Source organism: Colobus angolensis, unplaced genomic scaffold (genome assembly GCF_000951035.1).
Source record: "Colobus angolensis palliatus isolate OR3802 unplaced genomic scaffold, Cang.pa_1.0 Scaffold2, whole genome shotgun sequence".
Lineage (NCBI taxonomy): Eukaryota > Metazoa > Chordata > Mammalia > Primates > Cercopithecidae > Colobus > Colobus angolensis.
The window spans coordinates 27,215,823-27,229,591 of NW_012115154.1; the positions used below are offsets into that span (position 1 = coordinate 27,215,823).

At 56.3% G+C, this 13,769-nt stretch overlaps 1 protein-coding gene across 1 annotated transcript in view; it reads right to left on the minus strand.

The window, feature by feature from the left end:
* Window positions 1-13,769, minus strand: part of VIPR2 (vasoactive intestinal peptide receptor 2) — a 123,019-nt gene that overhangs the window by 47,843 nt on the left and 61,407 nt on the right. The window contains exon 16 of the mRNA XM_011941604.1: window positions 11,387-11,484. Within this exon, the coding sequence (XP_011796994.1) occupies window positions 11,387-11,484 (98 nt within the window). The remainder of the gene's footprint in view (window positions 1-11,386; window positions 11,485-13,769) is intronic.

Consider the following 13,769-nt stretch of genomic DNA (forward strand, 5'->3'; position numbering starts at 1 on the left):
AGACAGACAGGCAGGTAAACCTGCTCCCAGATGGACAGAGAGGCAGCTATCATGAAGTGTGGCTCAAGGCCATTCCCAGTGTATCAATGGGTCACCGAATGCGTGAACAATTAAATCCTCCCTAATTACATGCAAATGAGGCTAACCATCATCCTCATGTAATTACACATGGTGTTATATTTGTTTCAGTTGTGATTGGCTTTAAGAATAGAACAGAAGGGCAACAGCTTCAGTGTTCTAATTCTGGATCTTGGGATCTTGGTGGCCACACCCCCACGTCTCCCTGAAGCACCTATCCCTGCCTGTCCCTGGTCCCACCTGTCCTACCTGACCCTGCCCTGCCTCCACCTGCCTGTCACACACACTGATTCCATTGCCGGCCCCGGAGTCTTGACACGCACTCGGCAAGGATCCCAAGCTCTCCCCACTGCTCTGCAGAGCCCCTTCCCCTCATCTTTGTCTGGGTGAAGGAGTCTCCCCCAACTTCATCCAGAACCTTGTGGCCATGATGGAGAAAGTGCTTCTGTTCCAGTCCCATTTGCAGGGAACCTCAATTGGTGCCCAGCCCCCTTTCTTCACCATCGCTATCCCCAGTGACCCTGGCACAGACACGCTGGGACCATGCATAGAGGCCACTTCATGTGACCATTTTACCAAACCGGCAAAGCCTGGATTCCTTGGGAACCTACTTCGCCCCAGGAGCTCCGTAGAAGCATCGAATTGTGGTTTACGGAACTGGAGCAACACAAGGGAGGTGAATAGAGGGCTTTGCGCACAAAGTGGAAGATAAGAGCTGATGTCTCCACTGCTCCTGTGAATCCCCTGCCCGCGGATGAGTCTGTGGCTGCCCCTTCTGAGCCGTGTCCCCTTATGGTAAAGTGTGGTCATGCAGCATCTTACCCCATGGGATGGCTGGGGGTTGAATGAGCTGGTCCATGCAGAGTTCAGCATGGTGCCAGGTGCTCTGTGAACACTCAATAATTTAGGCTATTTGGCGTGATATGATGATGAAAAGAATTTCTGTCATGGAAGGGATGTGAAAGGTTGTGTCATCCAACAACTGCAGCCCTCCTTGCTTCCTTTGCACACGCCTACCTCACAGGGGGCCCAGGGCAAGCCCCGCCCTGCACATCGCTCCTCACACACTCCCGTTCCCCCATCAGCATCAGCCCTGGGGGGACGAGGGGCCACGAGACCTGCCTGGCCTCCTCCCATGGTTCCTGGGACGCAAGCACTGGTCGGTGCCACAGGAGGAGGCTGGAACACTCAGAGCTGCAGCCGGGAGCCTGCCTGGCCCCGGAGGCTGCCTCCCAGTCAGCTGTCCTCCTTCCACGGGCCTGAGCAGTTAGAAAAGCCACCTGGGCCGGGGGCGGGGCTCATGCCTGTAATCCCAACATTTTGGGAGGCCGAGGCACGCGGATCATCTGAGGCCAGGAGTTTGTACTAAAAATACAAAAATTGGCCAGGCTGGTGGCGCACATCTGTGGTCCCAGCTACTCGGGAGGCTGAGTGAGGCACAAGAATCGCTTGAACCTGGGAGGCGGAGGTTGCAGTGAGCTGAGATTATGCCACTGAACTCCTGGGCAGCGGTTAGTCCCTCAGAAACAGAGGTGAGAACCTCCCGGGGCTTTCCTGTGAAGACAGTCAGATGCTGACGTGAGGGTTTCCCACCTGCACAGCCTGCCTTCCTCCGCCTGAGCCGTGGACTCTGCAGGCTGAGCCCGCTTCAGGCAAAAGGACACGGCAATGGACGGCTGGGGCCCAGGGTGAAATCGGCGAATCTGACACTCATGAAGCCAAGAGCGCCGGGTGCGACGGGAGCGGGTCTTACCCTGTCCCCTCCAGACAGGCCCAGCCACCATGCTCTAATCTGAGGTCAGGAGGAGGAGACAGTGACCCGAGTACCCCATTCACCCTCTCTGGGATTTTCTCCTCAGGATGACAGGGTGAGGAGGGTTTCTGGCTTCTGGTCTGCCACTGCCCTTTCAGCTATTTATCTTCAAATATTCATTTCCTTTCCCATTTTAAACTGAAGAGTCTTGACTCATTCCAAATTGCACAGCCTCCGGCATCAAAATAACTTGAACCAAATCACCAAAATAACCTCCTTCCACGAACAATTTCGGGATGTTTTTTGGGAGGAGTCTGTTTTCTTTTCTTTTCTTTTTTTTGAGTCGGAGTCTCACTCTGTCGCCCAGGCTGGAGTGCAGTGGTGCGATCTCAGCTCACTGCAACCTCCGCCTCCCAGGTTCGGCTGATTTCACTGAGATTTGTGTGTCTACCAGAGGGAGATGGTCGATGTTTGCAACCTGGCTTTCTGCTTGGAAGGGCTGTGGCTTGGTGTCTCGGAGTCCTGGGCCCTGGGCGTCTCATGGGCCTGGTGCGGGGCAGTGGCACGGGCTGCCAGCGAGAGCTGCCTCCCTTCTGCTCTCAAGACTCAGGCGTTGGGAGCACAGGCGGTGACTGTTGTTGCCCGCACACGCATGTGAGTGTGCGGCCTCTCCGGGGAGAGTGGGTGAGAGATGCTGAGAGACGCGGTCCTGCGGGGGCTGGTGGGGCAGAAAACATTTCTTCAAGACGCTGGCAGTTCCTGGAGGAAGGTGAGAGGTCAACGTCATTTTATTTCAGAAAACACTGTGGACTTGGAGAGCTTTGTGTGCTCATTTGCTTTTCCTTAGGTCGAGACTGAAAACGTCAACACAGGCGGCTGGTCTCGTCCGTCTTCTCAGAGGTCATCCTTGAGGGAATGGGAAACTCAGACCAACCGTGTTTTAAGAAGCGCCCTTTAGTAGAAGTCAGGGCGGGCACCGTGGCTCCACGTTCACTTTCGAGGGTGCTGGCGGGTGTGGCTGGGGCTCACTCTCACGGCCGGAAGAGAGGAGCCTCTCCACCTCACTCGGGAGAGTTTTAAAAAACGTCTTATTTCTCACAAAAACAACCACTTCCCTGGGCTGAAAACTCGCCTAGAGTCTGTCATTGCAGAGCAGTGCTGGGCTCAGGATCCAAGATGGGAATGAGGAGCTGTTCCACCCACAACAAGCAGGTGCCCAGAGCGTCCCTGGGTCTGGTGAGGGGAGACCCCACAGCATCCCTGGGTCCAGACATGAGAGACCCCACAGTGCCCCTGGGTCTGGACACAGGAGACGGCCCGCAGCGTCCCTGGGTCCGGAGAGGGGAGAGGCCCCGCAGCGTCCCTGGGTCTCCTGGACAGCGGCCACCCCGTGCCTGGTACTGACGGGCGCCCCTCGTGACCCCCTTTTCAGGGCTGGTGGTCAGGTCTGGGTGACAGAAAGGGAGCAGGAAGCTGAAGGGTAGGATGGGGAGCAGGCTTACATCTGTGATGGGAAAGTCTGCTTTGACCTCTCAAGGAAAGGCTCAATTTGTAGGGGAATCATTTCCAAATCATTTAAGAGGCCCCAAGGGGAGAGATGCAGAGGAGGGGATGGTCTCTCAGGGCAGCCCTGGTCTCATTCTCCACAGAGGAGGCTCCTCCCCTCTGCTCCACCCCAGGGGGCCAGGGCCTCGCCTCGCCATCTGGGATGAGAAACCTGTGGCTTCACTTCCAGACTCAGCAGAGGAAGAGGCCACGGGGCCTCCGATGAGCACGTGGAAACTCGCCCCTCCAATCTTGCTGTCTGAGGAACGGGGACATTGTTTAGACACAGGCCAGAGAGTGCCCAAGGCCTGCGGAAAGTTGTACCCATGGCTGCTGCTGACATCAGCCACTAGCTAAGCTCAGGACTCAGGAGCCCTTGGAGCCCCTGACCCGTCAGCCAGGGCTGGCACTCAGGAGCCAGAGCTGCTGGGAGGCCCAGGCGAGGCCACGTGCATGGGCACCGCTCTCCCTGGGCGAGCAGCAGAGATATATCCTTGGGTGGCGTCCTGTTCTTCCTCTGAATACGGTCTATTTCCCAGGGAAGAGTGTGCACTGCTGTTACCCCAAGTGAGCCTGCGGTGATAATTGCAGTGTGATTTCGCAGCTTCTTTGCAGGGTGGCATCCAGCTCTGGTGGTGAGATTTTAAAGAGGAAGATCCTGTGTGTACAGGGCTGTGAGGCAGACAGCCGGTAATCAGTGCGACTCTGTGCCATGCCACGCGCCTTATTTTAAGCCATGTGAATCCTCTGTGGTGTGTCTGAGTTAGACGGAGAACCGATTTTCCTTTAAAACCCAAACATGACATTTCTGAAGTACAGAAACAGTCAGACATTTGGAGCTTTTTATCCCATTGAGACCTAGTTCATGCATAGAGTTTAGGATTTAAAAAGGCAACTGACCTAGGAAGTGAGGGCCTTTGCTTTGCTACCAAATATTCACATTACTTTGCTTTAAAACATGTGCCTGGCAGATCTCCTGAACCAGTCCCAAGGAGACATCAGACAGACCCCGGCAAAGCCGCTTTGTGGAATGAGAGGGCTGAGGTCTCCGAGGGCGCCACGGCCACAAAGACGGAGAGGGGCTGGGGAGCCACCACAACCACACACAGCGCACTCTCCCGGCCTGGAGTCTGGAATCGGAGCCGAGGCAGCAAATCAGACGACAGCGTTAGTGAAAATGGACATTTCCTAAATCTGATGACACTACTGAAGTGACTTAAGAGACCAGCCCTGCTTTTAGGGGACTCTCTAACATTTAAGGGGCGAAAGGCGTGTGTGTGCAGCCCACCCTGGAATGACTGTGTGCTACACACACCCAGTGTGAGGGCCGGGCAAACGCTCACAGCCAGTGGCGGGGCTCACAGTTGGGGAACCTGGCCCTGTTCTTGCAACTAACTTCAAAACAGCTTTTAAGAAAGATATGGCAGAGAGAAAGTGACATCTGAGTTTCCTCATTGTGCTGACAAAGTCTGGGCTTCAAAGGCAAAGCTCGTATAAATTTAAGTGATATTTTTAGTACTTAAAATTTGATTTTTGTAAATATAAAACCAATATATTCTTATATTTGAAAAAGCAGAAAATAGAGCAAAAGGACTATTAAGAGGAAGAACAAGCGTGTTACTGGGAGCCCCAGACTCAAGGCCCTGCTGTTCTGCCTCCCCGGCCGCTATCCCGCCCACGGTGGTCTCCACAAGCCCCCTGCTCCCATACAGGTTCCAAATCACACTGACGTGACAGGTGGTGCCTGACAGGCAGGAGGTGAGTCCCTTCAGAGCTCTTCCTTCTCTCTTTGTTTTTCTTTTAAGTCTTTCACAGACCTCCCTAGAACCCTGAATGGTGCGTTTCCACACTTTCTTCAATTCAGTGGTTTCTTAGGACCGTAAATGCTGAGTCCCGGAGCATGTGCTGTGTGTCCTGGAGGGGCCAGTGTGGTGTGTGGTGGACAATCTGGAGGCTCCCCGGGGGTTCTGGGCAACAAGCTGCAGGGCGCACACCTTCTCGGAACCAGCGCCCCCGCCCCACCCACCTGTGGGGCCCAGGAGCCAGCTGCTGGGTGCCCAAGCTGAACATCTGCCAGCCACATACAGACCTCCCCTTAGGGGAGCAGCAGGGAGGCTGGACCCTTCCCCAGAGCAGAATGCCAGGGGTCCTGCCCAAGGCTGCCCAAGCCCAGAGACAGCCCTCCTATCCATCAAGGCCGGGAGAGTTTCAACCCCTGCCCGGGGCCACACACTCCTTCATGCAGAGCCTGGTGTGCAGACCCTGCTGCCTTGGATGGCCCGTCCTGTGCCAGGCACGTACCTCCCCTCCTCCGGCATCGGCCAGCTCCACGCCCAGAAGCGCCTGGCGCGCCGTGGTGGCCGCAGTGCTGGTGTTTCTTGCAGGTCCCCGTCCTGCACCACACATCATCCCGGTGTGCTCCTCAGTCCTTCCACCTTCCTGACCACATGGGCCTCTAATTCCTTCACCTTCATCTCCCTCCCGTTAGGAGAATCTTCCCTAGCGGATTCCTTTAGAACTTAAAGAACTTGGAGACCCAATGGCCATCCCTGGGCACCAGCGTATCCGTGCATTTCCTTCTTAACCTCCTTCCCTGGTCCTGTATCTCCTTTGGCCCTGAAAAGATTCATCCATTTATTTGGAAAGTATGAAGCATCACATGCACAGATTAAAACTAAACAGCAGAAAAGTGCTCATAATCCTGTCTGGTTGTGCCAGGTGACTGCTGAATGATTTCTGCCTGTGGCCAGATTTCTGCCCCTGCCTGAGGTCAATCTCGTGGCCCCTGCAACAGCCACAGGTCCAGCTTTCGTCCTGATCCACCTTGGGATGCTTCTGCAGTACTGTGTCCGTGGCCGAGCCCACCCTGTCTGTGGCTGCCTTGCCGTCCCCTTTCCCATCACTCGATGAGCCAGTGCCCTCGTGGCTGGCACCTGCTGGGCACCTGCTGGGCCTGAGGACCATGAGGGGAGGCTTCCTTCAGAAACGCTGCTGCTTTCAGCGGTGATTTGGGGCAGGCTGCTCTGGGGGTCTCTGCCAGGCTCCTCCTGGCACCGTGGGAGGCTGGTGTGTCCTTGCAGGGCTGCAGGAGGGTTGGCGGGATGACCAGATGGGGCCTCCCACAAAGGCGTCCGCAGTGCCAGCTGCTGTGATCTTTGTCGCCAGGGATGGGAGCCCTGGGGAGTGAAGCGTGCCATCAGTGGAACGAGTCACCGCGGGGGCCTGAGTGCTGGAGCAGGGCACAGGCTTATTTTTAGGGATGTGGCGTAACACGGAAGAAATGCATGCACTTGAAGCACGGGAAGGCCGAAATGCCAAACAGTTCTCGTGGCTAAATTTAGCAGACCTGCTCTTTATGTAAGAACGGAGTTAACAAGCATGTGACACAGAAGACTTACGGGAGCCGGCTACCTCGCGTGCCCACCATGCTGTGCTGCTGGGGCCGTTCCCGGGAACACCGCGCTCCGTCCCGGCCGCCTCCACCACAGAAGCAACGGCAGGGGCTGTGAGTGCACAGGGTCTTAGAGGCTCGACTGTGTTACCCCTGCCTGACCCTGACTCGAGGAGGGAGGGCACCACTCCGTGCTCTTTCATCGGTGCCTGAGATGAAATCCAAATCACCAAGAATCCCCACTCCCTTTGGGCTTTTGACACAAAGTGTGCTTTTCAGTGCCTTGTTTCAAGAAACACAGGCTTGAGGAGGCACCTTTCAGAAGCTGAGCAGCAATTCTAGCCCGTTGGGATGCACAGACCGAGATTTCTGGGTCTGATCCCAGGAATGGGACAGGGCGGGCACAGGGCTTTGTGCAACGTCACTCAGCCATCAGTGAGTGACAGCTGGGCAGATTCTCAGGCCTGGAATGATGAGGCCAAGCCTTCTGGCCTCTCGTGTAAGGATTCCAGGCTCTGACTCCGACTGGCATCAGCTGGGAATGTGCTAGAAAGGCAGGCTCTCAGGCCCCACACAGACCCACTGGGCCAGAGCCTGTACCACGATGAGTCCCAGGAGCTCCTCAGTGGCCTCTTGGAAGCCTGAGCCCCGCCGGGGTGACTGGAATCCCCAGCCTCACACCAGCCCTGCCGGCCGCTGCCGCTCCCATCCTCTGCCTGAGCCGTTCTGTTTTCCACACAATGGGAACCCCAGCCCCCAACCCATCAGCGCAGAAGGGATGTGATGGGATGAAGGGCAGGGCAGGGCAGGGCGGTCGGGCCCCAGCACACGGCTCGGGGAGCCTCCCACGTTTGGCGATCCCGAGCCCTCAGTCTGCTGGGAGAACTGTGGCTTACAGGGAAGTGCGGGTGGGAAAGGGGAGAGGAGCAGCGGTGGAGGGCAAGGGCTGAGGCCGTTGCTCCTTGATACACCGTGGGATGAAACCCTTTACTCAGTGAAGACCTAAGACTCCCTCAGGCCTGAAAGCTGGTCTTGGCAGGAGGAGGACACAGACAGGAAGACCTCGGATATGGAGACTGATCCCTGGCTGGTGCACCTGCTTCATTTGGGTGAGACCCCAAATAAAGGCCCAGACCACAGCCACGGCCCATACTGCCCGCAGGCTCTGGGTCCGGATGAGATGCAGCTGCTCAGCAGCGCCCAGGGCTGCCCCAGAGCCCCCTGGTCCCCAGAGCCCTTCTCCTCCCAGGGGCTCCCACACCCACATCTCTGCTGATTCCCTCACACATGTAGACAAGTCTGTGGCTTCTGTGGAGGCTAATTTTTTTCTCAAATTTAATTAATTTTGAAAACAATGAACAATAATGATTGCACACACAACACCCAGGGCAGACTTTGGCCCTGTGCAAGCAGGAAACACAACTAAAAACGTGAATCTGGGAAGCAAGTGGGCACTGATGGGACGAAGCATGAGCTCTGGGCAGGAGGAACGCCGTTCAGTGCAGCTCCCCGGCAGTCCCGCGCTCGCTGGAGGGCAGAGCCGGCCCAGGGCCCTGCGTGTGCGTGTCCGCCTCACGCCTGCCTGGGGCCTGTTCTGGCGCTTGCAGCCTCTAGAACGCCCTGCGCTGTGCCGTCGCCTCATCTTGGAAACGAGTCCCTAAACCAACCAAGTATTCAAAGTATTCAAAGACCAGAAACTGCAACAGGAAGAAAAATTATTCATTTTGGTTTTGTGCCATCCTTCTCCTTGCTTTCTCACTTTAAAATATTTTGACTTTCTAATCCCTTAGCAGTGACTATGTACTTATAATATTTGCAGAATCTCTGAAATGTTTAATTACGAAGAAAAATAGTCCCTCAGACTAAACAGCAAAGCATCAGGGGATCACAGAGCAACGGTGCTCACGCGGGCAGCGTTTAATTACAGGCCTTGATGAGGGACCAGTGGACCCAGAAGAGCCTGCCACGTGTCCCCGGGATGCCTCCCAGGGTGTGGCCGGGGGAAATTGGAGGTAAGAAGCTTGGGCATGACTCTGTGAGCTGACATTCCACAGCGGGCGGTGGCTGTCACTGCCTCCCGGATCCACGGCACTCTCCATGACCCAGGCCGGGGCTCAGAACAGAGGTTCCCAGGGAATGCTTATTCATGGAGTGAATAAAGGAAGCAGAGAAGGAACAAAGGAGCATCAGGCCCAGGCCTCCTGACGGAGCCTGCACATATGGGGCTCTGGGTGACGCTGCTGGGGGTCTTGGTCTCTGCTCTTCACCAGCACCTCTGTCCTAATGTCTCCCAGGCACGGCTGCCGGCCAGGTGCAGACAAAGACGAAGACTCAGAGGTGGTGCCTCCAACACACCAGGGATCCCACCTGGACCTTGAAATCCCCCCCAGGCTACAGAAGCCCCCGAGACCCTGGCTGCTCCCTTTCCTGTGGAAGCCTGGGGCAGACGGTGTTGTCACTGCTGTGATTTCACACGCCGGAGCCAGCTGTCAGCCACGGTGTGCCACGACAGAGGCCTCAATGTCCCCCCCTCCCTGGCTGAGCTGGGTGTAGCCATGCGCCCCAGGACCCCCCTGAGGACCTTCCTCAAGGGCGGGCTCACAGCCATGTGCACCGGAGCTGGGCCCCCAACACTCAACTCCGTCTTCTCTCAACTCCACTGGAAGCCATGGGGGACAGCGCATCTTAGACGGGCCCACAGGTCAATGCAGTCCCCAGCTGGATGGCTCCTGCAGGTGCCTTCAACCCACTCACGGAGCGTGGTGGGGCCAGGCACTGTCCTGACCAGATGGCAACAAGCAGACTGCATGGGAATCAGACTGATCGGGGCCTGGCTGTGGCTGCTCAGCAGTGGGGAGCACACCTCACCACTCCCCTAAGCCTCAGCTTCTCTACCCACGCAGTGAGTTGCTTTCAAGCCTAAGTGAAGTAACACAGACAGTAACACCTGCCAACATCAGCCACCACCACCTTATCCACTGGTCATGCAATGTGGTTTGCCTGTGTCCACCCAAATCTCATCTTGAACTGTAGCTCCCATGATTCCGACGTGTTGTGGGAGGGACCCAGAGGGAGGGAACTGAGTCGTGGGGGCGGCTCCCCGAGACCGTTCTTGTGGATGCGAATGGGTCTCACGAGGGCTGATGGTTTGATAAGGGGTTTCCCCTTTCACTTGACTCTCATTCTCTCTTCTGCCTGCTGCCTTGGAAGACGTGCCTTTTACCTTCTGCCATGATTGTGAGGCCCCCTCAGCCACACGGAACTGTGAGTCCATCAAAGCTCTGTTTCTTATAAATTATCCAGTCTCAGGTACATCTTTACCAGCAGTGTGAAAACGAACTAATATACCAGGGTCAGGAGTTTTATCTTCCAGTTGTTGGGATACTGGTCACTGCATAAGATACTTCCTTTCCTAGGGTTTTATAATTTGGTAGGGAGAGAACTGGCTTAGAGTTGCCAATCTTAGAGAAGTGAGCAAAGGAAGCCTCTGGGAGAAAGTTGGGCTCATTCTCCCAAGAGGCAGCCAGGCAGCATTGCCACCATCCCCTGGGGACCCCAACGGCAGAAGCCACACCTCCAGGAGGGGCAGGTGGAGCAGGGTCAGGGCAGGAGGTGATCGGCCCACGAGCTGATGGTTTCGCCGGGAATTCTGTGGGCTTGCAGGAGAAAGTTTGCGTGTGGGGAGCACGACCCTTCCCGGGGCTCCTTAGAGCAGCCTCCAGTGCATCCCCTGCCCCCTGCCTCGCCCGTGCAGGGAGCACCCTCCTCACACACCTCTGGCTGCGGGTTGGCAGGGTGCCGGGCACCCACACAGTGCTGCCAGGGCTGCGGGGAAGGACGGAGGTCTGTCTGCTGATAAACCACAGGCCGATGTTGCGGAGAGTGAGCCCTTGGGAGGAGCAGCCGCCTGAGGCAGAGCTGGGGAAGTTGGCACAGATGGACCGGAGCAGAGCTTAAGGCCACACATCCCACACTCGGGAGAAACATCCTCATTACTGAGACATCACAGCCCTGCAGAAGGGTTCGCAGTGGACATAACGCCCGAGAGCCCCAGGTCACTGCAGCAAGTTTGTGCAGCCCGGAAGGGGGGTCCCCAACTCACCCTGGGACCCCTGCTCCCAGACGCCTCCCGGCCGAGGACAAGCCGGGTCTCTTAGCTTGAAAAGACACCCTAATTGTGGTCACATCGGCTGCTGCAGGCTCAGGGCTCAGGAAACCATGGCACTGGCTTCTCAATGCCCCAGAATGTGGCAAAATCTTAAATGGGACAAGAAATCCAAATGCAGAAAGGGTGTGCTCTCCAGGACCCGTCTGAAAAGTTACTTTCGGGCAGGCGGGGCGGCTCTTAGATTCTCCTCACCCTCTCCCAGACATGCACACAGCAGGTCAAGAAAACCTGCCTTTCCCTGCCTGCAAAATGACGGAACAACCAAACAATCCCAAGTGCAGCAGCAGAATGGAAACAGGGACTCCGCTTAACCTGGAAAGCGGGAAGTAGCGTCGGTACTCAGAGGATTATTTAGGGGAAAAATCTACGTAATTCTCGCAGGGCAGGAGGGGGCTGCTGGTGCGGTGTCAGGAAGCGGAGCCCACCACCGTGGCAGCACGCGGGAGCCTACCTTGCTCTCGTCCTCCGGGTCGCTGTAGCCACAGGCATCGATGAAATCTGGGAACGTCTCCGACCAGCCGTCACTCGTGCAGTTTTTGCTTATGTTTCCTGGAAAGTGAAGTTCAGATATTTTATCTGCAAGTCCATGAAAACTGGCCTTAGAAGGGACCTTAGTCTGTGCTGAGCCCGTGCGCTGTGAAAATGCTTCCCATGCCCAGGGCTCAGCTAGGAGACAGGGCTACCACTCAAAAACCTTCCTTGGCCTCCCGGTCCACGTGACCTGGCCTGCAGGTCACCTCTCGGGGCCGGTGGGGCCTGAGATGAGAGTGAACGCACTGTGTCGTAAGTCATAATTACCACAACTGTAAGTGCAGTTCTCCTGGGGCAGAACGAAAATTCTTCACAGACTCTTAGGTTCTGCCACCATAAGTGATATTTACCGCCAAGCCTTGGCCGTCCTGGAGCCGGGTGCCCGGCGTGCTCCGTTCCTGACAGCACCCTCCCTCCTCCCGGCCAGGCCCTCACCACCAACCATGACCTGGTAGGGCAGGCTCCGTTTGGCCACTGGTGTTGGAAGAAAGGATGGCGGAATTACAGTTTAATTGTAGGAAATCAAGGCAGTTGTGCCCTTACAACCTCATCGTTTGCTCCTAAGGAACTAAAATCATACGTAAGCTCAGAAATTCAATGGTCCTTGTATTTGTGTGTCCTTAGCAAACGGCCACATAGAACAGTAGGTGATAAAGCTCTCAGAGGTGTCTGAGCTGTAAGAACAAAACCAGGCACTGAACGCCGTGCCAGCCTTGCCCCGAGCATGGCTGCATGGTGTCAGGATCACCCCCACACAGAGCCCAGGAAGCCAGACCCCTCCATGCACTCCTGCACCTGGCATGGCCAGTGTAGGGCCCCTGTCTCCCTGCCTGGGTGACTGGAAGGGTCTGGGGCTTTGGATTTAGCAAATATTTTCACTCCCATGACTTCTTAATTTCAAGACAACCTTGCAAGACAGACTTGGTGGGCACTGCTGTTCCCATTTTACAGAAGGGGAAAACAAGGCTTTGAAGACTCGGTTTCTGAGTGGGGTGCATGCGTGATTCTTGTCATGCAGTGGTGGGAGGCAGAGAGAGGGCTGGCTGGGCCAGGCCTTGGCTCTACTGGGGAGGAGTGGGGTAGGAGACTGGTCTCAGCAAGGCCACAGGGCTGGCTCTGCCCACTGGCACCCCGATACCATCACCAATCAGGGGCTCTGACTACAAGCCCCGCACCTCACACAGGGAGCCCCAGTAAGGTCTGGGGGCCGCTTAGCTGCAGAGACCCCATACACAGTACAGGCAAAACAGAGCCCTAAAAGGGGCGAGACTCCTAGAGACCTGGTCCCACCGCCCCATTGTGCAGACAAGGAGACAGGTCCACAAAGATAAATGATGTGCCCACCACAGACTCAGGCACAGCACTCTTAATAGTTATTATAATAACAGTAGTCACGTGGTGGTGGCCACTCCGGCTCACGGAGCCCTCAGGAACGCCAGGCTCTGTGCCTGCATCAACCCAGTTAATCTTGACAGCCACAGGAGGCGGCTCTCCAATTAATCTGAGAGATGAGACGGCCAAGGCCGAGGAAGAAGTGTCACTTGCCCAAAGTCACACTGGTAAGTGATGGGCCAAGCGCCACACCTGACAGCCTGGCTCTCACCTGAGCAGGGCACCTACAGGCCCCTATCCTGAGTCTGGAAGCCAGGACGTCGGTGGGAGCTGAGCCTGTCACTCATCCTCTGCGAGGTGCAGCCTTTTTTCCTTCCTACAGGAGATCAGTGTTTACCAATCCAAAGAAGATACTTAAATAAAACTCCAAAAACTAAGTCAGTCAGTCATTCTGTGAAGTGCAGATTCCCACAGGTTTTCTTATCCTTTCTGACTTCTCACTCCTGAGACACACGGGGCAAATGTGGGAGGAGAGGAAATGCCTGAGGTGGCAACCTGCAGAGAGATCAGGGAGGTACAGAGAGAGGCCAGGGAGGGGCATAGAGGCCAGGGAGGTGTAGAGAGGCCAGGGAGGTGCTGAGAGAGGCCAGGGAGATGCAGAGAGAGGCCAGGGAGATGCAGAGAGAGGCCAGGGAGGTGCTGAGAGGCCAGGGAGGTGCAGAGAGGCCAGGGAGGTGCAGAGAGAGGCCAGAGAAGTGCTGAGAGAGGCCAGGGAGATGCAGAGAGAGGCCAGGGAGGGCCAGAGAGGCCAGGGAGGTACAGAGAGAGGCCAGGGAGATGCAGAGAGAGGCCAGGGAGGTGCAGTCAGAGACCATCCAGGGGTAGAGAGGCCAGGGAGGTGCAGAGAGAGGCCAGGGAGATGCAGAGAGAGGCCAGGGAGGTGCGGAGAGAGGCCAGGGAGATGCAGAGAG